Source organism: Hippichthys cyanospilos, chromosome 2 (genome assembly GCF_059441005.1).
Source record: "Hippichthys cyanospilos isolate Australia breed blue-spotted pipefish chromosome 2, RoL_Hcya_1.0, whole genome shotgun sequence".
In the NCBI taxonomy this organism is placed as follows: Eukaryota; Metazoa; Chordata; class Actinopteri; order Syngnathiformes; family Syngnathidae; genus Hippichthys; species Hippichthys cyanospilos.
Window position 1 is genome coordinate 23791563 of NC_142370.1, and position 25586 is coordinate 23817148.

Sequence of the window (25586 nt, forward strand, 5' to 3'; positions counted from 1 at the left end):
TGGCCCGGTTGTCAAATTTTAAAAGTCAATGTGGCCGCCGATCCAAGAAAGTTGCCCGCCCCTGGCCTATATCATGGTATTTTAACCTTTCCACAGTTAAATAAATGCGTATAATTGATTGTTGAATTGGAGATTCAATTTCTTATTAAAAAACGTTTTTTTTTTTTTTTTTTTTTTTTTTTTTCACGGCTGGGGTTCCAACCAGGAAGTAAACCGTTGAACATGTTGTTCACTGAAACGCTGCCTCTCACAGTGTGGCTGCTGCGCCACCTTCATCACGTCATTCTAAAGCCAACCACCATGACAAAACAACCAACAGAATAAAAGCTAACATAGTAGCAATCCATATGTGAATCAGAGGTGGAGTGAGTGAAGGGGTTGAAAATAGGCGTTTTACAGATATTGAAACGAACTGGTGTTGGCAACAAAGCAAAAGATGCGTATAGAGAGCATGCAAGCAATACTTGTTTCTTCTGTCAAATCGGTCCCCGCTGGAAATCAGTGTTCATTACAGTTCTGCCTGCGAGTGAATTATTGACAACAAACTTTGGTTGTCTGGCTGTGTGCACCAATCAAAACTTTTTGCCACTTTTGCGCCAGTAAAACTTAGTAACTAATAAATGAAACGTTGCCGTTTACTTGGCTAACTTGAAACAAAGTAAAAAACAAGAATGCCTCCTCAGATAGGGTGGGCGTGTATTTAATCTAGCGCAGGTGGTACGGGGGCGACATAGAGGCGCTACAAGGGCCTTCCTCCTACTTGTAGACGCAACCCTGATTATCTGCTCGGGCAGGGCACAGAATAAGAATGGAATAGTTCGAGCAATGAAGGAAAATCACACCGGTGGTCTTAACGATGATAAGGTAACATTGTAACATGATTAAAATAAACTTTAGAAACTCACCCTAATGCAATTTTTTCTCTACTTGTTTGATTTTTGGCATGCATATCTTTCACCCCACGTTTTTTGTTTAATATGCAGTTTAATAGGCATTGCTAATGTGTGGGCTACACTGAGAAGGACATTGAAGAAGGTTTTAATGATAGAAAAGTTGCGTACAAAATACTGTGTCCTGGTGCTCGTTTGAGTAACCCACAAAAAAAAAAAATTGTGTGCATCCCCGTGTATTCGCACACCTGACACTCAACAGTAAAAGACTGTAGTAGCCCCATAATGTTATTAAAAAAAACAAGGCGGGGTTTATTTCCGAAAAGTACTTTATTCATTAATAAGTCAATGTAACAATATGAACTACTGTATTTGCATTAAAACTCCCGATTAAAAAACGTAGCGCAAAACAGAAGACTGGATAGCACATCTGCCTCTAAGCTCAGGGGTTTGTGGGTTCACTTTCTGGCTCTGGTTTCCAAATGTGAAATTTCCATGTAGTACCTGTTCTGGCATAGATTTTGTCATGGTACTCAAATTTCCTCCCACATTCCAAAAAAACCATGCATGGCAGGTATATTGTACACTCTAACTTATTCTTAGGTGTATTCGCGTGTATGAATGATTGTTTTTCTTTTTGTGTCTTGTATTGTTTGTCTTTTTTGTGGCCTGCGATTGGCTGGGAATCAGATCAGTGTGCCCATGACCCTTGTGAGGATAAACGGTGAAGATAATGAATAATTCAGTTCAAATATATTGCATTTAAAAGTTTGACAATACATGTACCTAAAGAAACGTTCTTAAAGGGATAGTGTGGAAGATTTAGACCATTTTTCATTACGGACAGCAGGAGGTGCTGCAGGTGCTGCATTTACCACTGTCCGTAGCTCTAACAAACATGGCCACCTCCGGAAAAGTGCCCCCCCACCCCCCATATAATATCATTTAACGATAACTAGCCCTGCGATTATATTTAAAACATACTTTTGGTCGTTAAGAACACATTCATTTGTAAGTTTTTGAAATTTACAATCATTTATTTTTTTTCCTTTTTAATGAAAAACGCTCTAAATCCTACACACTGTCCCTTCAAAGAAATATTAAATGTACTTGTGTTGCACAGAAATAAAAGCCCTACCCCTGTAAATAATACTATAGTATACCTCTCAAAATTATGTGTAGTGGATATAATAAAACTATACCTAACAAAGTTCCATGAACTGGATTAAATATTTTTTAAGCACTGTGAAGTACGAATATTGATTTCTGTAATTCTTTACATGCCATGAAAAAATAGCTTTTGTACCACTAATGGTACACTTTTGAGAATCCCCAGCATAGATAATGACACACTAATCCCTGCTCATTTTGTTTTAGCAGAGTTCAAAAATGCTTGCACACAGCAAGCGTCAAAAGCTATCCAAGAATAAGACTGGTATAAGCAAAAATCAAACACTGAGTCATTTTCAGCAGTAGTGATTTTGTGACCGAGAGAAGCAAGCATCTGCTTGATGTGATAACCATCGATTTCTGAGCCAATCGATTTTTGCTCCCAAGTGCTTGTGTCTATCCCTTTGCAATATGTTCCGATGCAAAAACAACCTTGTTAACTGGGCAAACCACTTCAAAAGGGCAAGCAACCTTCCTTGCGCTCATTAAAGCTGTGAAACCTCAACGTACGACAATCTGAGGTGAACGCATTCCCCAAAGCAACGCTTGAGGACTAGTTTTTTTAACTTAGTGTTGGCAAGATAAAACGGGTACATATACAGTAGCATCAACATTTGGGTGAAAGTATTTTGAGAACACCGCTCCATCGACGAGAATTCAAAGTGAAAGAAAATAATGTTTTAAACCTAACCAGGGGCCTCCTTGTACAACAGCGGAAGCATACTAGTTTGGTGTACTGCAACCGGACCATTTAAAGGCTGTCAGGAAAGCACGCAAGGGATTGCGGGACCTTGTCAAAACAAGTCATCTCACACTCAGAGGAAGCGACAGCAGGTCCCATAGTGTGCACGCGATCTTTGAAATGAAACACCCAATGTAGTAAACACTGTAGGTAGACTCCGCAGATTATACCCAGAGGAAGGTCGGATAATTAAAATATGGAGCTGAGCGCCTTTCGCAGCTAATCACAGCTCCTAGTCCTTCCGCAGTGCATTGCATGTGGTAAACTTATGAGACACAAATCCAGGAGCAGGCCAGCAAAGGCCTTTAATGCCAAACTCATTCAAACACTAAAGTGACAATATGTAAGATTTGGAATGTTTTTCAATTCAAACTGAATACATTAAATGATTATACATTTCAAACACTTGCAAATAAATGTGTTCTTAATGACCAATGTTTTAAATATAACTGTAGGTCTAGTTATTAAATCGTATTGCATGGGAGGTGGCACATGTTCACTCTGTAGCTATGTTCATTCAGTAGTTATGATTCAGTGCCTAAAACAAAATGAAGATTATCTTGACAGACACAGTCATTTGTTTTCCCTGACGGTTGAAAAGAGTATAATTGTGGATACTAGATGCGAGTTGGCAACCTAACAATTAAGGTGTCCAGGAACAAAATTATATCTTGCCTAATTACAGTGTGCAATATTTTGAGTTTCTATGGACGGTGTGCGTGTGTGTGTGTGTGTGTGTGTGTGTGTGTGTGTGTGTGGGGAGGGGTTGTTTTCATGCGTGTGCGCACATCTCGGTCATGCAATGGTTAGCACATCCGCCTCACGGTTCAGGGACCTGAGTTCAAATCCACCTCCGACTAGCCTTCCTGTGTGGAGTTTGCATGTTCTCCCCTAGCCTGCATGGGTTCCCTCTGTGCATTCTGTCCCCTTCCCACACTCCAAAAACATGCATGGCAGGTGTGTTGGACATACTAAATTGTCCTTAGATGTGATTGGGTGCGCGAATGTTGTTTGTCTCTGTGTGCCCTGCAATTGGTTGGCAACAAGTTCAGGGTGCCCCCACCCCCACCCCACTGCCCGACGTCAGCTGGGAAAAGCACAACTGATGGTGTTCGCCAGCGGGGTCGTTTTTAATCTTATTAATTTACTTTATTAATTATTAATTCAATAAGTGTGCTTAAGGGCAAAAACTGAGATTAGCTTAGCAATGAGCTTCTAAACAGGGAGTGAACAATCACTGCTGAGAAGGAACTTCCTTCAATAAATCCCCCGGTGAATGTCATACCTGAGCCTTGTTTTAGACTATTCCTATACATTTTGAATGCAGTGGATGAAAGGCTCATTGAAGAATTTCTGCGTGATTCCTTCTTGAGGTGCTTTGAAGCCCATTAGCTGTACTGCCAATGGGTCAGTTGACCCCTCCTTGTCAAGCCCCCCTACCTCCCAGTCAGCTCCAGCAGATCACCCGCTGAAGTCATGCTTGCTGGATTTCTGTAAGAATACCACGGTACTCTTATCAACAGAGGTATGAATATTTATGACCCCAAATGGAAGGAGAAAAGTATACCGCAAGGGGCTTCTGCTTTGCTTTTAGTATTCTAACGCATGACCGGGTCCGGCAATGTCTGTAACATGGTGCTGAAGTAGTCAAAACTGACACTTCCTCCAGCTCACCGTCGACAAAACAACATGACTGAGTGTTGCCACTGGCGAATAGAAATGTGAGGAGGACGCATGCTGGAGGTTCAGGCGCAGTTCACGCCCGTATTTTACCACACAGAACAAGCGCTACAAGATGACACTGAGCATAATCAAAGTTTAAAAATAGATAACCCTTGTTTTACAAATCCACTTGAATTGCTATCCAAACCTTTGAGGTGCTATCATGCCAAGAAGATTTATTTTAAAACTTGTCTTAAAATATGTTGGGAGGACAGCCATTCCTCATTCCTCTTCTGACCTCTTGTCTATAGACAAGACTGTTGCCTATTTTGCCCTTCTATCACTTTGTTTTAAGGACATCCCCCAGCTGCAGTGTCTACAGTTGACTGATAAAACTGCTTAGCTGAGCCTCCGTGCCATCCACTATAACGTAAACTGCTTGTGTCAAGTCATTGCCATGCTGCTCTACATGTTCTCCATTTTGTTGTCTGAACATTTTGCACAGAATTTATTTTGGAAAAAAAATAGTCTTTAAAAAAACAGCTTTATTACTTTGACTGTAAGTGATTGAAACAGGAGTCCATAATGACTGAAAAAAAAAGCCAAGTTTTGGGTCTGTATCACCCTGCCCAACTTACAATAAAGTGCTAGTGGCATTGAGACTGAATGAAGTTTGTTAAACCCTCGCCCATGACAAGATCCATTGTAAATGGGCCCGACTACAATTGATGCAGCCGTGTGTCGCAAATCAATAAGCAGGTTTCTACCAGTATGAATGTTGAGCAATATCGAATACAATCCATGCTTTTTGGGGAGCCAAGGGACAATCTGATGTGCAGCGACGGAGGCACGGGCTGGATTGGAGCCGATCAACCATTACAGAATGTGAGTTTGCTAAACTCTTCTAGTAGAAAGTGCATTCTTTTTCTTTCTTGCGAGGGACACAGAGTTCATATTGCCTACTGCATCTAAGTTATAAATAGAAAAACACAATGTGGAAAATACAGGGGAGGCGGGCATTTGCGCCATTAACCTTTACGAAGCCACACCCTTTGTTTGTGCAGACGTACTGCATCTGGTCTTGACATTTTTGGAACTCACCGTTAACCACCACTGCTATATCCACAAAGTCGATCTCCCCACGAGCCTCCACACTGGCCTCGCAGCGGTACACGCCCTCGTCCGCTTTAGTCACACGGTGGATCTGCAGGCTGTTATTTGTCAGCACTTTGAACCTGCCTGCACCGCAGAAGGAAAAAAACAACAGGCAAATGAAAAGGCAAAAAACAGAAGCCTGATAAGCACGGTTATGAAAATTGCAAAAGAAAATTGCCACACTCCGCTCGCTACCTGCCAATCTTCTCTTGGGCACATTTAACTGATAAAGTCAATTCATATAATCAATCCCACAATGACATCACCGCATGAACACATTTGAGGTGTGCGTGCTGGAATTACAGTTAGACGGTACATTGAGTGCAACTTCAGAATGAAAATCTGGCAGCAATCCAATTCAGATCTTTATGATCATCAAATGTATTACCTCACACACCAAGCATGCGCTGCCACCACAAAAGCTTACAATAATTCAACAGTATTTTGATGACAGTGATGATTTGATGCAGAAATGCTCACATCATATTTTCATTATTTAATATTTCCTCATGTGAAAAGAATTATACATTTTGAACTCATCAAAGGTCCGACAGTGTTCAACCTGTGTCTAATAAGAACACTGTTGGAGGAGCTGACGGCTCCTGCAACAGCTCAAAAATGCAAAGAAACAAGTGTTGAGAGATGTTTTTGTCAATTTTGTGACCAGATGACACAGCACATAGGTGGTGACATCCAAGATGTCCAATTAGATATTTGCCAAAGGCTTTGCCCTATTGGGGGGGGGGGGGGGGGGACAAAACATCAAAGGTTATATTTTGAACACAAGTAATCTTACTGTGGTGCTGGTCACTGATCTCCCTGCCTTGGTAGGACCACACAACCTCCGGCACTGGGGAACTAATGACATCACAAACCACCTCTGCTGTTTCGCCGTAGCGGAATTCTTGCGGTGACTGAATGTCACGAAAAGTCAGCCTCTCTGCAAAAAAAAAATATATATTTTTTTTCGTCGTGAACATTTATCATGCCATAAAATATGCAGTTCACTGTACAAAGGTTTACAACATAGAAACTGACTTTCAATTGAGTGTGAATATGGAGTATTTGGCGGTTACGGAGGCACATGTAAAAATGCTTTCAAGTCGGCAAACGTCTTGGGTCGGATAACGGTTGCCACTGCATCAAATTTTTCTGTCCTACCGTAGACATTTTAGACACTGGATGGTTAATGTGTACTTTTCCACTCATCAAAATTCAGTACAATCCTACCTAATCCCATCATCACTAAGTTTGTACACCAAATATAACAACAAAAGGTAAGAAAAAGCATCACTCTGCAATCTCGCTACCAAAATCGTTGCCCAGATATGTATGCTAGAAAGTATTTCTTTTATTTGTTTGTTTAATGGCTTGGAAACCGTTAAATTACTTCACTTCAACCGTTGCATTTATGGCAAATATGTGGTGCTTAAATACCAGGTTTTTGGACCTAAGGGTGATCTATGACAAGGACTTAAGGAGGGATCGAATAACTCGGATTTGAAGTCGATCAGAATATTTTTTTGTACCGTATTGAAAATACTCAAGGCGATTTCACTGACTGCCAACACCCTCCATTGGTGGAAAGTTGAAATTGCAATGTCAGGGTTCTCAGCAGCAATAATGTTTGGCACACTTTTTACACCGGGTGGCGTAGGGTGGAAATCCATCGCGTTACCCAAATTATAGATGGAATAATCTGTTGCAGAAAGATTCCAGAGTGACAGCCGTATCCAAGGTGTGCTTTTCTTCACAAGACAAGGTGGTAAGTAACCTGCCATCACCTGTGAGTTGCCTTTGGAAGCCATACATAAATCAAGCAATGCTCCCATATCAGTCTTCTCCATTAACAGGCAACAAAATCAGCATTTTGCTGCCCGATTTACGTCAAGCCTGTTTCCCTCTGACTGCACCATCCGCCTGCGCACGTGTCTGGCATGTCAGCGCTGTCATTAACTTCAAGCCGCCTCACGCATTTGTCATTCATTCCAGCGTTTCCTACGATCCAACTCTCATGTGCTTCCTCTTATTTGGTGCTTGTGCTGCTGTCTCGGGCTCAAAGGCTCAATCCTTTTGTTTGCATCCCCACCCTCCAGGCGGGAGGTAAACATCTTCTCCTTGGCAGCGGTAAACTGCAAACAGACATGACACTGGAGGGGTGAGAAACCGGTTATCCAGCAAAATCAATTTGGTCAGCACATCTGTCTTTTTCCTTTTCTTGTCTCATTTAGTTCCATCCTCGTCGCTGAGTTTTTTTTATTTGTTGTTGTTTTTTCATTTTTTACAGTAGCTCATTTTAGAGTAACAGAAATAACACAATCTTCACAGCTCTTTGGGGTTACACCAGGTTGTGTTTCTTTTCTGTGGATGCAGGTACCAATCTGGAAGCATGATTAGAACCGTCCGTCAAGGAGCTGCAAGGTCTTCTCGACAGGATTTTGACACTTTTCTCCACGCCGACAATGAATTTCCTGTCAAGCACCGAGGAGTGTCCGGGATTGTCCTGTTGCATGAGGTGTCTTTGGCTGGCTCACTGCCTTTCATGTAGATGAACGCTGAGTGCTGCAGGGATTGAGGGTTGGTTGCTATGGAAACTATATTTTTTAGGAGCTTGCAGCAGCAGGTCAGATTGAGGCTGGGATATGTGTCCCAACAGCTCATTGAAAGAGGATGGAAAAGATGACATGAAAAAAGATGACGCGTGTACAGGTACGTAGTTTTGTTTTGAGTCTGTTACTCGTGTCGTCTTTTTTATGCACGTTTCATTTATAGGCATTCTTCCAACAAGTAAGGGTGTTTTCAAAATTGACCTTGTTTATTCAAATGTGTTCCTTACGTAATATCAGTGATACTACAGTAGGAGGTGTGTTGTGACTATGTTTTGGGTTGCCTTGCTGTGGTCCTTCATTTTGGCATATTTTCAGATGCCAAAATATTTATATAAGATCAGACATGTATTCAAGGTCAAGTTGCTGAGGAAAATATAGAACGCGAAGCTGTCTTCCTGCATTTCTGCATCCAGCACTTCTCTCTATTGTTTTAGTACTTTGTACTTTTTTGTAAGTAAAAGTCTAACTTTTTTCTCTTCCGAGTCCTGTCTGCTTCTGGATTTTAATTATGTTCCTCACAGGAAAACGTTTCCCAAATGGACATCTTACAGCCTTCACGTGTGTGAAATTAGTTTTCAGTTTCATCACAATTGTTCCAAGAACCCAATAATACAGGATTTTGTTTCTTTACAAAATTCATTATATTGAAACTCAATTGGCACTCCGTCACATTGTCTTCACGGGAAAATTTGCTGCCAGAAATGGTCAGCTTGCTGTTATTGTACAGTTCAAAGTCCTTTTTAAGCAGTCCTTGTATGAATGGCTTTGACAACTGATTGACATACACATGGCCCAAAACATTGTTTTTACTGATCGGATGCAAAACATGATGGAGCTGGCAAAATCCATCGGGATTCTGAACACAAGGTTGAACTGTGCCAGTTAACCTAGGTTGTCTGTTCACCCTAATTTAGTGTCCAAAAGTGAAAAAGAAAATCTTGAGAGTTCATACATCAATCTCAGTGGGCTCTATTTAGCAAACACACATGATGTCTAGTGACTTACAGTATATGAACCATAGCGTCCATCACCCTTTTGACCACTTCTCCAACAATATGCTCTTTCTTCCCTTGAGGATGATAAAACCCGCAGCACAAATATTGGCCAATCTCCAAGTTGGCTTCACCAGCATTACAGCAGAAGTATCTGTGTAACTACTGAACAACACTCCACTTCCCCACTTCCTTTGTGCCTCATAACATTAAGGTTTAGCTGGGAAACTGTGCTGGGTCAGCAAGGATGGCTGGCTTCAGTGGCTTCATATCCCTCATTATGCCTGGCAGGATCCGCGTCCCATGGTGCGGCCAGGAGTCATTATGCTTTAATTACAAGACAAAGAGGGAACATATACGCATAATCCTCCACGCGCACATAAAACTGTTTCACTAAAATATGCAGATTTATTGAGCTGCACCCTGATTATTAGCAGCGTGTTTAGTGAGCGTTATATCTTGATGTCACACTCTGACCAGTAAATACAAATATGCGTGCAACGGGTTGAGCTCACGGTAAATCTCCAGCACCACTGAGGCCTCTGCTGTGCGACCACTGGCTTCAGTGGCCTGGCAGCGGTAGATGCCGGCGTCCTCAACAATGGCGTTGTAGATGATAAGACGAGATCGCGACGTATCCGTGTGCAGCGCCATACGCTTAGAAGCCACAATGCGCTCACCCTGAGGATTGTACCACTCCAGCCTCACCGGCTCGCCGATTGCTGTAAAATCAAGGAAAATGTCATAGTGTGGTCAAAATTGCTCCAAGATGATGCTTAAGCGGATGAACATGCAGAACACAACGACACATAACATGGTGGAAGCAGCACACAGCTCCAACCGACGACATCAACTTGGATTAAGACAATTAATTAGTTGGAAAACCAATGGTTGTGTGTTGCTAGTAAAGTCAGGTCCGTAAGTATTTGGACACGATTTTCAGCGTTCCCACAATCATGATATGCTATAATACAGGTGAACCGTGTAGAAGTGACGACCAAAAGTAATTGGACAGTTGGCTACTCAGCTCTTGTTGTTTAAACAGTGCCGAATCGAGTGAGTTGGGAAGTTTGAGTGTGTTGTCCCGTGTGCCAAACTGTGGATGCTAGTTGTTGCTGACTACAATGAATAAACCAGTCAAACGGAATACCTTTCCCTATTTTCTAACCGGAGCGCACACATCCGCACCTTGCCGCTCTAACAAGAACCAACCGGAGACACCATAACCTTCACGTAATCCTCTCTGTTTTAGTCCCGGTTCCACTCCATTCTCGCTTTTCAGTGCCCAACCCTCTCCCATGCCCATTGGAATGGTTGGATAGCGTCACAGTCAGTTTTCGGCCATTTTCACATAAATGCACGGTCTTTGACCCTTTAATACTGACTGGCTTAATTCTGATTGGCCAATAGCTACCAAATACCTGCATGAGATAGAAGTGGACCATAGACAGAACACAAATGCAAAGCAACAGAAAAGAAATTGGCATTCTTATAAAATGTTGCTCTTTACTTAGACTTGCTCCTGTTTATTTATGAGCGGGGTGGGTATTTCTGGGGGTATGTGTGAATTTCATTTCATGAAACCCTCACTGCGGATGGTAAGAATGATGCATACAGTACATGCTTGCACAGCCACCATTTAAGTGCTGTATCACCATTTCACAGTTTTTTTTTTTTTTTTTTTCCTGGATAAGCCTCTGAGAGGTTCCAAGTCATCTGTTGAGATGACAAGTAAATACAGAGGTCAGCCATTCATGTCTAAACACAAGAAAAATAAAAACAGAACTGAGGCCACTCACAACTCAAGGTTCCATCGCACGTTAAACACCATGCAGAATGTTGTTGAGCTTCTAAGATGTTAAGTGGCGAAAGGGCAGAACATTTATTGAAAAAGTGGACGGGAGACAGCACTTGAATTGCATCGTCATTGATCTCAGTGTGCCTTCCCATGTCACATCACTTTCTTGACATGTTTGCTTTCAGTGCTTTCAGCTCCTAAATGTGATACTGATGCAAAAAAAAGCTGGGTCTAATAACTCTCAAATTATTGTGCTCTTCTTGCTCACTCATATGTCAAACCATATCTCCATACGTGTGTTTCCGGATACTTTTCACCCGACGTGCCAGTTAAATATGTTAAGCGTGGCACTTCTCGCACGCTGACTTTTAAAATCACAGGCGTTAATGATCAGATGTGATGACAAGACAGCGATGTGCATGGCACGCTGCTTCCTTTTTTAAGGCCATCCAAGCTCCTTGCTCCATGATGACAACATGTGGAAAACCCTGTCAGACATCTCCTCAAAGCTCCCCTATTATTATTATTGATTGGGTTTCTTTTGCACCCTGACGGTTGGCTTTCACAAATGACTGATGAACACTACAGCTAAACCCTGTCAACAACAATTTTTGTGAAAATTATTTGGATTACAAAAAGGACATGAGACGATGCAAACTATTTTTCCTTACCCACGCTGAGATCTAAAATAACGTAATAAACACACAAATGGGACAGGCAATCAGGCACACACACTTGCCCTGCACTTGGCAAAGGGCCTGCAATCCATGACTATGGAGCCGCATTTGGCTCTTTCATCATTCTGCTGTGGCTCTGTGACTTTTGAAAATAATGAGTACGGCATTCAAGTTGAAATTGCAGTAGTTTCATGGTTTTCCAGTTGTTATTGTAACAACTGAAACATTTTTAAATTGAGGATGTCAATTCATTGTTTTTATTGCTGTTTTTACCCTACGTGGTAAATTATTACTTTCTACCAGCAGAATCCGGGCCCGGGGTCCTGAAGCGGGGAAAAGTGGACAAGTTCCACTTCCTCGTTGATGGAAGAGCGACATCATCGACCACTGAGAAACCGGTCACAAACTTTGACCATCTTTGACTGCAACCTCAGAGACACAGCGTCCATCCAAGCAATCATCACTGAACTTGAAGCATGATTGTCTGCAGTAGACAAGTGCAGTCTACCCGGCAGGTTCGAGCATGGCATTCTTCCCCACATCCATTGGGCTCTTTTCAAGCTATGCCTGTTTATGGGCTGGCAGTGGAGTAGAGAAAGCAGCAGGGAGTGGGAACGACCTGCCAACGCCAGCCTCTCTTGATGACCGTTCAGCGAGAACAATGAGGAAAAGGAGACATTTGTGGTCAAAATGTCACTCACCATATGGGGACCATGGAACTGGTGCTTGGTGTCATTATAAGAACAAAGAGGCTCCCCCACTGTGCTAAATGTCTCCGCATTGCCCTATTTGCTATACGTGGACAGGCTTTTTTTTTTTTTTTCCCACCAAAACCGAATGTTTCAAAACCTCCGGCCAAGGTGGGGATTTGGCCAAGCCTCCGGTTTCGTGTTTGCGTGAAACCAGCTTAAACCGGAGATTTGCGTCATCGCACTGCTCCTTTGTTGGTTTGCAAGAACCTCGACTACATGTAGACAAGGCCTCAGTCACCAAACAGATGACACAAACACATGCAGTCGTGCACACATGCAGACACAAGCACACACACATTCACAGAAAGCAGGGGCATTTGTACCTGAACAGATGAAGAACTTGGACTCTCCGACACTTAACTCCACCTTGTTCAAGGATATGGAAACCTGCAGGATGGCTGTAATACAGAAGCAAAGAGATTAGAAGACGGTAAAAATACAGATAAGAAAAAAAATAGTGAAGGTGACCCGACCTTACATTGTACAACTCTTTAATGTATTTTGCAGCCGCAACCTAACGCTTATTTCCAATAATCGAACAATCTGGTGATTGTTTTGTTGACTAGAAAATGATTTAAAAGCATGTTTTTAACTTCAATCCATTTATTCACAAATATGACAAATCGATAATTCGACAGTGCAGAAAACAAACAAGCCTAAATTAGTTATGATTCGGTTAACAGTTTGTTCCATCACATGTAGTAAACTAGGCAAAAAAGCTTGATTATGTTATCCAAAATTAAAGTTGTATTATTTTGGTCCAACACATCAGTGTTTTCATTAAAGACTCCGCAATTCATGTACTGTTGATTAGCCGAAATTTCAAATATTTAGACAATTTTTAATAAAAAAAAAAAAAAAAGTATATAAATGAGTAATCACTTCACAAAAATAACTCGAATATTTTATAATTGAATCGTTGATTCATCATCAATCATTGCATCTTTAATGCACTGGAGCCAACAGTATTTCTTATTGTCTGTCAAATACAATCCATTCCAAAATACTGTTGCCCGTTTTTGAACGACGTTCAACACAACAGAGCTCTTTCTAAACAGAGCATGTAAACAAAGATTCAGTGATAAATGTGACAAGTTTCTCAGTCAGCTCTTCAGTGAATGACATACTTTTAAGAGATTTAATGCCAATACAGCCACCATGACCTCAGTAATGCATTTTCCGTTTGTATGTCCTCTAGGATAGGAAGTAAAATAGCAAATGACTCTCCAACCAATTTCTTCTGGAGCAAAAACCCTTGTGATATTTATATCAGCAACAAAAATTGGCCAGCCCCATTATCAGGGCAGATATTCACCATGTTGGTCCATATCCGCATTGGCCTTCTTTTTTTTTAAAAATTAATCTCATGGCGTCATCATGCCTCTGATTATGCACATCTCTAACCGCCTGCAATGGAGCCTCGCTCCAGCACTTTCCCTAGCAGCATCTGATTGGTTAGCCGTGCAAGAGCCGGCGCAAATCAGTGGTGAAAGCCATGTATGTTAGCGGTCCCACACACAAACACATACAGACACAGAGCATGCCAGAAGTGATATGTTTTGAAGTTGAAAGTGACAATTTGTAAGATTTATAACGTTTTTCATTAAAAATGAATAAATTATCCTTCATTTCAAACAGTTATATATAAATGTGTTCTTAACAACCAACAGTATGTTTTAACAAGGGGGGTGGCATTCCTCCGGAGGTCGCCATGTCTATTATAATTATGGACAGCAGGACGAGGAGTGTTTGTTGTTGCATTTACCGTAATGCCCCATAAAGCTCTCCAAGGCACATGCAAAAAATTACATGTAAAAAAAATCACCTTTAAAGAGCCTCTACGTAACTTTTAACTCCACTTAATTTTAACCATGAAAAGCACATTAAATCATCTACAATAGCAGTCCCCAACCACCGGTCAGCGGACCGGTACCGGTCCGTGGATCAATTGGTACCGGGCCGCGTGGGCTGCACCTGAAATAATGTTTCTGGAGGAAATTATTTAGTTGAACGGTTCACGTTTGTGCTTGATCTATGTTTTTTGTTTTTTTGGCGGCACTTCTGGTCGCTGTTGATATTACATACAGAGTGAAAAGGATGACGTGGTTTTTAGAGCAGCCAGCAGCAGCAGTCTACCAAACAGCGTGTGTGTGTTTTAAGAGGGGGGCGGGCACTCCTACAAGACACGTGATTGGCTCCCGGCGCGACCATCAACCAATGAGGGCAGGAGTTGCATCAACTATCCATCTAGCCATCCATTCAACCAAAGCATCTGAGCAGCAAGCACAACAGCACTATCCCTTGGTGGCGTTTTGTTGTATGAGCTGACCTGGTGACTGGAACAGCTTATTGTGGATCCGGAGAAAACCGGACAACGCTCTACTGCCCTTCACTCAGCTCATAGTGTAGTCGGCAGCCTGGCAGAGACGATGGGCTCCATTAAGCTTCGTTGCAGTCGTAGGCACAAGTGATGCCCAGGGAAGCGTGACTATGTGCAATGCCTGTCCGCATCAGACTTTTGCAGCTTGTCTTGACATCATTTTATGTTTGCAAAAGGAACAAACTTGGCTTCTTGTCCTCGCAAGAGGCATGCAGGCTCGCCGATGCCTGTTCCAGCTGTTTTCGGACAGCAGGCGGGGTACACGCTGAACTGGCACCCGTATTTATATATTGGATTTCAGGGCTCATCACACTGGCTGAACGTGCAATTCATGCAGTCTGTTAATTAATGAGAAGGGCCTCGAGGTTAGAGTCTATGAAAGTTCATCATCCTATTAGGCGCCTGGAGTGGAAATTAAACGTGTTTTTAATTTGTTGAATTCATAAAATTAAAACCCCACGATCATTATTTGATACGATAAGTGTGCAACTATTCTCACTTATTTGACGCTTTTTATTTCCTTACAAAATGAATTTGTTTCTTATTTGGAGCATCACCTGTCACTAATCTTCAGAAACAAAGATCAGAAAACTGCTTGCTGCAAGATGATGAAAAGAGGCAGATGAGCTACAAAAAAAAAAAAACTTTCTGGTTGTAAAATGAAAAGAAGTATGAAAAACAAATGGCTATGTAATGAAGAATGTCTTCAGTTTCTTAAACTCTTTTATACAAAGCAAAACAAGCAGCATTGGGAGTAAACTGTGTACTGTTACTACAAAGTTATTGTCATGTCAGCTCAGAAAGCTACATGATAATGACAGTTATTTTCCTAAAAGACCATTCTGTCATAGAATCAAACATTAAACAATGAGCCCACCGTGTCCGGTTCATCGGCCGTCACCAAGGCGGGCAATCGCCTGTTAGAATTGGAAGAATAGAGGACTTAAATTGCTCGCTTGCAAACCGCCTAAAGAATGTTGAAGGAATTTGGAGCCAATGTGAAGCCCCGGAACACAACCACACCGCCACACTTCATTCCTCGTTATTCTCCATCACACAATTTCTCGTCCAGAATGAGCAGAAACTGGAGCGCCACATCAGAAAAATCCCATTTGCTTGGATATTGTGTTCAGATTTATGGAAAGCTAAGAAGCTGAGGTCTGCCGCCACAAACTCCTGCTTTTGTCGCATATCTGCACAATTGAGAATCATTTTTTTTATGCCTTCACCTTGTTTGTTTTTTTTTTCATGCTGGCAATTTCACTGTACCTAATCTAATAGTTATTTTTCTCATCTCAGCTCACAACCCTTTCGGTTTCTCAATTTTGTTCCCGAGTGTGGGCTGTGCCCTTTGTCTGCAAGTGTTTGAATTAGAGTGGAACATGGTCTCATGTGCAACGGTTCTAATAAATTAAATGCAAAAAAACAACAAAAAACCTCCTGTTGTATGTATAATTCATGTCTCAGGATGGCTCCTCTTCCCGTTGCTAAGTGTTAGGTTAAAAGAAGAAGGAAGTCCAGGCAGACTGTGTAACTAATGAAGACACCCCTAAAAACAAAAACAACAAAAAAAAAATATCTGACTACGAAAGGACTGCCTGCCATCCAAACAAGCAAGTCACATATCGGTTTTGCAGAGCAACTGAGCAGACCCACGCATGGTGGATTGGTGGGAGAATTGAGGAGGAGGTGGCGTTTACTGACTGACAAGATGGATTCAGTAATAAAAGCAACCGACCTTAAAGGCAGTATGAGCAAGAATCTCTTTATCAAGACAAAGCTATTGCATCAAACCCCAAACACTGTAGTACTCTTATTCAAACGCTTGCAGACAAAGGGCATTTTTGAGGAGGTCAAAGTTCTCCGCCAAAGACGAAAGCCTAAGGTTTCTCCCTTTGGGCCTAAGGGAAGATGAAGAGTGCATTTTTTCCCCCAGTCACACCAGGGTCACAGACAACAATGATCTTCCTCTGACTTCTCAATCTAATCATACAGAGATGAGAAGAGAGTAATTGCTCCCGATAGCTTTGTGTGTTTGCTTCTTCTGTTGACAAAAGACTACAAAGTAATGATAGACACTTTTGCTATTTCAAAGCACAACAGCCAGACAAAACTGTTCCCATATCCGCTGGGAGCAACCGTGTTGTTTTAGCGGAAGGCTACTTAGTCTTACTTTAACAATTCTGCTGACTAACGTCCCAAAGTACACATAAATAGTTTGAATTCTTGTAAGGATGACAGTGCCACATTATGTTCCTATTTTGAGGCAAATGCAAATTCACACAAATTCCCATGTAAAGTGTGCAGAAATAGTTGTCTTTTTGCTTGAAGCTGAGCTTTATGTGGCTCGCTAAATTTGGTAGATTAAAATAGCATAGATGCTAACAGGTTATGATTTGGTCATTCCCAGCAAGTGGTAATGGCATTATCTCATCAGCGCAGATTAATTTGGCAATTTGCAAGAAATGAGCAGTCAGAGTTTAGCTTTCTCATCATTGGGAAGACGCGTCCCATGATAAATGGAGTCATCCAGCCACCCATTTTCTGTAGCCGCTCATCCTTTCCAGATCATCACAGGCCTGCTGATGCCTGTAAAAGGGTTAAAAGCAAAAAAAAAAAAATCTTCCCGGGTTTCATTTACTGTGGGTATTTTTGGGAACCCCTGAGGGTTCATATATATATATATATATATATATATATATATATATATATATATATATATATATATATATATATATATTAGATCAGTTTAAGTTAATGTGCAGACTACCTTCGGGTTCATGGGGGCTAAAAGAATCAATCCGCTTTGCAACATTGCTGATTCTGCCCACTCCACATGCATCCCGTCGAACCAATCAAGCCTTTCATTCTCACTGCCTTTGGCTCCATCATACAGTACAATGATACAGTTTTACATTTCGACCTCTTCAGCCTCTTTTTCAAATGACATCACGTGTCTCTCGTTCTCTTGCTCACCCTCTGACAGAAGCCGCCACCAACTGTCGCTGCGACCCAGCCAAGCAGGGCTGCTCGACGCCAGCAGTGGGTATGACCGTGTCAAAATGCGCCAGCAAAATATCACTCAAAAAGTTCTTTCTCCTGACATATACATCAGATTCCTCGAGATTTATAAGGACCTGTTGAATGCTTATTAAAGAAATACGATTAAGAACCATTATATTATTAAATAGAATAGAACAGTAAATAGAATAATCAAAGCAATGTAACAATACGTTAATATAGAAAACAAGGTTAAACTTAAAGTGCCATATAGCGATTTTTGACCATTTTTTTTCCAATGCCAAAAACAGGTAGAATAATTAACAACAGCAAATACCTTAGACAGCATTTCAACAATATATTCGTAAAGTCACAATTTTCCATCCAGCTTTTATATTTGAGCTCATTAAAATGTGCCGGCTACCTAATGAAGTGACACCTCTGAAAAAAACAATCACACAAACAGCACACGCCAATGTTAATGTCCCCGAGTCGTATAATTGTCCCTGCGTCAACTCAAAAAGCAACATATCCTCCAATTTTACAATTAGCATATTCATTATTTAACTGGGGAACAGCTGGCTAATTGGCAAATGAAATACTTTCAATAACGCAGCAGCAGAATTTGATTAAGCTGAATCTAGGGAAATGCACAAGAAGTCATGATTGAAGAGTAAATGAGAGGGTTTTGGACAAACGTGTCAACCTAGGCAGTTGTGATAAGAGGAAGTGAGTCAACTCAAAAGAAGGGAAGAACAGACTATAAAAGGCTCCCACTACTTCCATCTCTGCTTGTTTTGACTTATTGACCATCTCTACACTCATTTATTGGCATTCGTCTTCTCCTGTTCAAGCATATTTGACTCATATGTATCCTTCATTCCCTCAGAGTACAGCTTTTAGACATACGTGTCATCTCCATGTTTTTGGAAACAGTCACACGTGTGACAAGCATGTTTACAGGGTGGGTAGGACCCCGCCGGATGTCCCACCGAATGTCCACCACATAAAAATCTGAAAATAAGTATTGCATACGGCGGTAGTGGAGCTGTTGGGACAAGGATCAAACCTAACCCAACCAAACCTAACATATACTGGTCATTTTCCATGCACAAACGTTTCAATTTTGCCTCAGGCCACGAATATCTTTGTTTTGTCTATATTAAATTATTAAGGTTTTTTTTCCCCCCTATAGTTAATAATGGCCAGTCTGACATCTTCTTTTTTTCTTCTGTATTTAAAGTAGTGTCCTCTGTGGCTAAAGGATTCTGATTCATACAGAACTGTTCCATATTTTCGAAAGACCTTGGATCTAACATTCAGTACAAAATTTAAAAAAACAACACAGTACACAGAGAGTACACTCTCTGAGTACACAGAGAGATTCCAAGTATATAAATGTGGTGAGTTGGTCACATACAATTACAGCGTATATACTTTCAAATTGTTTTTTTTCGGAATCCTGTTTTCTCACGTCCAGGGCAAGGCCCAAAAAGCATTCTTAGATGAGACTGAGAACGAAGCGTTTTAAAAGCCCTGAAATCAACCCCATCAGCACTTTTCGGGTGAGCCAGACAAGAATATAAGTCAGGCCCTTAAAGTCTAACATCAACACCATCATTTCAAATTATTTATACTGTCGTCCAGTTTAAACAGTTGCCTGACTTCGAAACAGCTGTTATAAACTGCACCGCCAAACTGTAAATTTCTTTGTAAATGACACAGAGAGGAGAATTTTAGCTTTCCATTTAGTTCTTCCTCAGTGTTAATGAGCTGCCGCTTCGGCACCATTATCAACACAGCCTGATTAATTATTCATACTAAGTGTGTTATTCTGTCACGGTTGCCTGCAGCTTTTCTTCACTCACTTTTTTCTGGGGGCTTTATTCATTTTGGTGTTGTTGTTTTTTTTGTTTCTCTAAACATGCAATTCTGCAGGCGCATTATCTTGACTGAATTTGGGTGTTTTATCAAAAATAACGCAAATTACTTCAAATCTGTAACGCGTTACACATAACACATGACTGACATTTCAACGTAATTACAATATTTCAAGTTACATTACAATATTACTGTATTTTAAATGTAAGGCATTACACCACTACTGCATTACTTTGATATTACTCTCACCAACATAGCTAGAAATATGGATTTGCCATTCTAAATGTAGCTCATTACGCTCATTACACATCCAGTGGAAGGTTGGCTTAAGCCTATAATAGTACAAATTGTTTGATCTGTATTGTATTGTAAACCTCTAAAGGCATGGCAAGATGCAACATTTTTTTGGCTTTGTAATCCATTTATTACTGAGATTCACCGCACGGTGATGCATTGCTTATGCAGCGCACAGAGACAAACAACCATTCATGCATCCAACCTAAGGACAATTTAGTTTGTCCAATACACCTGCCACGCATGTTTTTGAAGTGTGGGAGGAGGTCGGAGTGCTGTGGTTGTGGAAAATCTGGGGGGGGGGGGGGGGGGGGGGGGGGCACCCATTTTTTTTGGGGGGGGGGGGGGGGGGTGATGCCTTACACTGCCGTGTTACCGCAAGAAGTAATGCATTACAGTAATTACATTACACTGCAAACCACGAATGCTAATACCTTGAAATTCATACAAATACTAGCCATGGCATTCCATCTGATTCCAAACTTCTGGGTCTATTCAGACATAGTGGAGTGGCCTCGCAAAACACAATATCTCTTCACACCTAAGTTGGAAGTTTTTCTGATTGCAGAGAAGCATCCATCAAATGCTGGCAGCTTCAAACCAAGTCAGGCTGGACGAGATGTACAAATATGTAAATCAATAGCTCGCTTTTGGCGGGAAGTTGCCATCCTGTGGTCATATCAGCACAGGTTTCGGTGTCATAGATCGATGGAAGTTCGCATATAGTTTCAGTCTGAGGAATGTGGAGACTGCAAATTGAAAGCAGCGCTTAGGTTGGGGGAGCAGGGAAACGAAACCTCTTGTATTAATCAAGCTGAAGCTGAAAATCAATAGCATTAAACAGCGTTCCAAAGGAAAGTGGCTCTTTAAGCAAATGTGCACACTACAGGTAGACTTTTTGATTCAATTATTATGGTTATTAGTTGTTCGACAAATATGAACGAGGGACTCACCTAATAACGTTCGTATTTACAATCGGGGATCCATGGCCTGGATCCTTGTGGTTTGCCAGGGAATGTCAGTCGACACGAATGAATTCAGTCCTCCGTAGCGGAAACAAACTACATTCATCATTATTTTGTGACTGCGCATACACTCAAGCATACAGGTGATTTGAATTGCTCGTATTGTTCAGTAACTTTACCCCAGCTTCATCTTCCCGTGTCCTCACACCGATCACTGCTCTCAAACCGGAGTTTCCCATGTTTCCATGTTGTCGTCGTTTCAGACAATTTGGACTAACACCAAATGCACAGAATATCCCGTTATAAGTAAATAAACAAGAAAAAAAAAATCAAGTTTGCCTGCTTTTAGTAGTCGGAAATTCATCATGGGTTGGTTTTACACACAAGAAAAAAGAGAGAGAAAAGAAAAAAAAAGGTTTCTGACCAAAATGCAGCAAAAAAAAATGAGAAAGTGAGTGTGTCACGCAGAACGATGACTTGCACAAAAAAATTTTTAGGGGTTTTGTGAAAGCTGAAAAACAAGACAGAGAACTATTCCTTTGCAAAATAAGGTATTCATAAATATACTAATGGGGGGCATGTCAAGTTTTTTCTCAGCATTTTTAGTGTTTGTTACCTTTAAACCTGTTGATTTGGAATTTGTTGAACTAGTTTTACTATGATGGTTAGTTTCATTGCGAGTGTTTGGTTTTTTGTTTTTGTTTAAACGAATCACTTTTTTCAGTTCACACCTGCCCAGTCACACTTAAGTTGATTTAACACTAAAGGAAGGTCTCAATTTACTTCCAATGTGGAGTAAACATTTTTTCTGGCTAACCTCTACAAATGTACTCACAAATGCATTCATACACGCATGCATGGATGTTTTTGCTAAATGCGAAAAACAACATTTTTTCCCCCCAAAACAATACAATTGTCTATTGACATCTGCATGCACATAAGCCCCGACATGAGAAAAAAATGCAATTTGAACATAAAACCAAAGTAAAGACTGTTAAACAATGCTTTATTTTTCAACTGTATTTGTATAATGTAGACCAAATGCTATACATTTTTTACATTTACATTGTGGTGAAAAAGGTCTTCTGCATTAATCCTACAAGTAAGTCGGGTCATAATTGCAGAATTGTACATGTTTGACAGTCAAAAAAGGTTTCTTCCAGGCAGGTTCATGTTTCCATATCAATTAAACCATGTTAGAATCAAAATAAAAAAATACCTAAATGAAAAGAAAAATAAAACAAAATGCTCTTTCCAAGATAGGTTAAGGTTATTCTAACAAGGTCAGAGGCCATTTCAATACATTGCATATTTAACTATTAAGAACAAAAAATGAAAATGAAGGTCTGATAGTGGAGGATTCACAAGGCCGTTTGTCATCTACAAATGTTTGCATGTATCAAAAATATTTGCACAGATGGAGTTGGAAAACTCGTGCCAATCATAAATGTCAGATTTGAGTATAGGTTTGCCGATCAGGGTGCAGATGGATATAGCATGTGAATCATTCTCCACTGTCAGGCCCTTCTTTAGCAAGCCCCAGAACAAGCACCGCCTCTGCCAGCACTGACCCTGGGCCGGTCAGCAACCTGCACTTCAAACACAGTCTCCTCATTAAGGCACCAAAACCACGGACTCCTTCAGTTCAGGTCCAAGATGAGCACACCAAGCAGCCCCCCCAAGGCTCGTTATCGACGGTGCTAGCCGCTTGGACAGGCTCGCTGGCCAAGCTCAACACATGTGCGAAAGTGAGAATTCATTAGAGCCGAGCGCTGCCACTAAATCTGACGCGGCAAACTACGACTGGTGCCTGGTGCGATAGTGACAATTTATTACAGGGGAGTATTTTTATGCTCCTGTGTGATGTGGGCATGAGAGCAGCTGTAAACACTGGGCTCTCCTAGCTGGAGGCATGTCCAGATAACAGAGCAGTTGGTTGGCAGGTTATCTAGGCTAAAGCAGGGGTGATGCATGTATGCCAAACGCAGCGGATTGCGCTCCAAGGGCATCACCCACCCCCTTGCCCTCACCTCATTCAGGGTCCCGAGACTGCTTCTGTCTTTGCTGATCTGATCTGCTGTTGAAATAAAAGATGATCTGCAGTAAACACCGAGAGGTTTGCGGATGTCTCGGATGGATTCAGCATGCCGCAGTGCCGAGCCTCCTCGTCGTAAACACTGATAGTGGAATCAAGACAAATCACGCTGACCTTCAAAACTCCTAAAATACACACGCTTGCTTGTCATGTAAACCGAAGGGCTGCTTCAACTGCCTCATAACAACATCCTGCTGAATACTTGGACAGAGAGCTGGCGGTTTACATACCAAGCCACTTTCTTTTAGGGACGCCCCGCAGGTTCTTTACAGGGTTGAGGTCAAGGTATAACGGTGTCATAGCGTGTTTTTTGCCTATTATACCAATCACAAACGACACTATTTTTTGCATTGTGGTGTGGAATAATGTCGAATCGGTGATTTACTGCAGAAAGAATCAGACTCTCGAGGTGCAATGATTAATTGGTTGATTGAAAACTAATCACTTATCAAAATAATAAACGCTGATCTTTTTTTAAAAACAATGAATCATTGAGACCAACATTGATTTAAAAGTGTCCAACTCCTCGGTTTAAGCCTTTCAGGCAGGAAACTGTACCATGCAAGCAGACCCATTATCGGACTCATTCTCCTTGTACAAGTGTCACGGAGCTCCGCCTCACGGCCCGTGTTTTGTGGCATTTGCATTTTCTCCCAGTTACTGCATGGGTTTCCTCCGGGTTTCCTCTCACATTCCAAAAACATACAAGGTAGGTAAACTTGACACTAAATTAATTGTCCTTAGGTGTGTTCATGAGTGTGTGTGGGTGCTTGTCTTTGCGTGCGCGCTGCGAAAGGCAGACAACCAGCTGAGGGTGTACCCTGCCTACTGCCCAAACACAGCTGGGATAGGCGCCAGCACCGCTGAGAGGTGAGATGTCTTCCAAGACAACCATCACCATCCCGTTGAGATTGATTCAAGGTCCTGAGAATGAAATGACCTGAGTGAATGAGTATATTTATACATATTACTAAAGAACCTCTTGACGTTTTGTTTGCAAAGTAAATGCATATGCTGCAGGCGGGTACCTGCTGCTGATGCTCTGTGGTCTGCAGTGCCATGCTTGCTATCTTTGCACTTTGAGGTTTTCAAAACACCACCAGCAGCTACAGTAGCTACCTTTCACGTCCAAACTGTCATAGTGAACTGCGCATTGCTGAGTTAATTATTTGTTCTTTGATACTTTGCAGACAATTACGTGATCTTATTTCAGATGAAAAACAAAACTGAGGTGAAGTCATCTTTAGGAAGCGGCAGTGCCAAGACATGCACGGAAATCAAAGCATGAAAGTCAGGCATGAACATCAATAGCTTGCTGAGAAATTGGCAGGACTAGTCAGAACACACAACTGGGTTATATAAAGGATTCACAGGTGGCAAAGCATGAGGAAGGACACAACACGCAAATGAGATTATTTGTGGATGTCCGGGGAATACAGAGCGAGTCGGGATGAAGCCAAAGAAATATGAAATGACTAAGAATGTAGAGAAGGGATTAAGTCCCACGTATGTGTTTAAGTATTCCCAGCAGGAAACAGGAGGCAGAACTAGCTGCATTTACCACAACATAGTAAGCGACCAGAGTTGCCGTCCATCTCTAACTCGAACAAGATCATGGCGCACGAGAACTTGCCCTTGCACTTCTTTGTATATATTCTCTTCAGTATGCAGGCATGACAAACCGATTCATGAAATCCAAAGTGCTAATACAGTGGTGCTTTCTTAGAATTTCTAAATCGAAAGCACTTCTGTATTATATGTCATTGGATTAAACTTGCATATCATCCGAATTAAAAAAGACCTACTGCACAAAAAAAGGATCTCTGACATAGGATTAGGAATCCAATGATTCCCCTGGGCTCAAAAATTGCGTTCATATCCTAATGAATTGTACTTGGAAGTTTTAACATCAGATGTTCACATTTTGCCGGGGAATACTTTTTTTTTAATCTAATTGGAGGACTTTGGGCAGTCAAAACAAGTAGAGCTGATGGAAACATTTATAAATTACTGTGCAGGCAGAAGTAAAATAAAAAAAAAAAAAAATCTTCACTCCATTTCAGGGCAGAGCAGCTTCATAAATCACACGCTGGCACGATGGTTGTTTAGGGATTGTGACCTTGATTAGAGACGCGAACCCTGCCGACCAATAACTCCCAGCAGTGCCTTCTGCTACAGCAAGCCAATAAGTGAAGGAGCCAGAAGTTGCAAGACTGTAAAATGGATAGGAGCTGACGGAAAAAGAGTGAAAGTACTTGAGAAGGAATGCAACACATTAAAGAGTCAGAGTCACAGAAACTCAGTGGAATATGAGCAAATGATTATCGATTATTCTGTGGGCAAAAAAATTTCAGTCAAACACCGATCAAGCTTGGAGTGGAGATGGAGAGCTCCTTAACAGCAACATATGATCCGAAGGAGATAGATTTTATTGCTTCATCTGAGTAGAAAAAGAAGCTGCGTAAATGTTGAATATTGGTGCAACATTGGGGAGGTTCCTTTGCAATGCGAACTACCTAAATTT

General features: G+C 41.3%; 1 protein-coding gene and 1 long non-coding RNA gene across 7 annotated transcripts in view; one reads left to right on the top strand and one right to left on the bottom strand.

The window, feature by feature from the left end:
- The window catches only part of LOC148427911 (uncharacterized), a 30936-nt gene extending 16850 nt beyond the window's left edge, over positions 1–14086 (top strand). The window contains exons 2-6 of one of the 4 annotated variants that reach the window (XR_015864175.1): positions 7328–7384; positions 7716–7810; positions 7993–8134; positions 8227–8328; positions 12002–14086. This is a non-coding gene — a long non-coding RNA (uncharacterized LOC148427911). Of the gene's footprint in view, positions 1–7327; positions 7811–7992; positions 8135–8226; positions 8329–12001 lie in introns of all 4 variants that reach the window. The other 3 variants (XR_015864173.1, XR_015864172.1, XR_015864174.1) reach the window with 3 other exon arrangements.
- The window catches only part of ncam2a (neural cell adhesion molecule 2a), a 161098-nt gene that overhangs the window by 34117 nt on the left and 101395 nt on the right, over positions 1–25586 (bottom strand). For all 3 annotated transcript variants that reach the window (XM_088406239.1, XM_088406232.1, XM_088406246.1), the window contains exons 2-5: positions 12771–12845; positions 9736–9942; positions 6416–6559; positions 5566–5703 (exon numbers count right to left, since the gene is read on the bottom strand). In XM_088406239.1, the coding sequence (XP_088262365.1) occupies positions 5566–5703; positions 6416–6559; positions 9736–9942; positions 12771–12845 (564 nt within the window). The remainder of the gene's footprint in view (positions 1–5565; positions 5704–6415; positions 6560–9735; positions 9943–12770; positions 12846–25586) is intronic.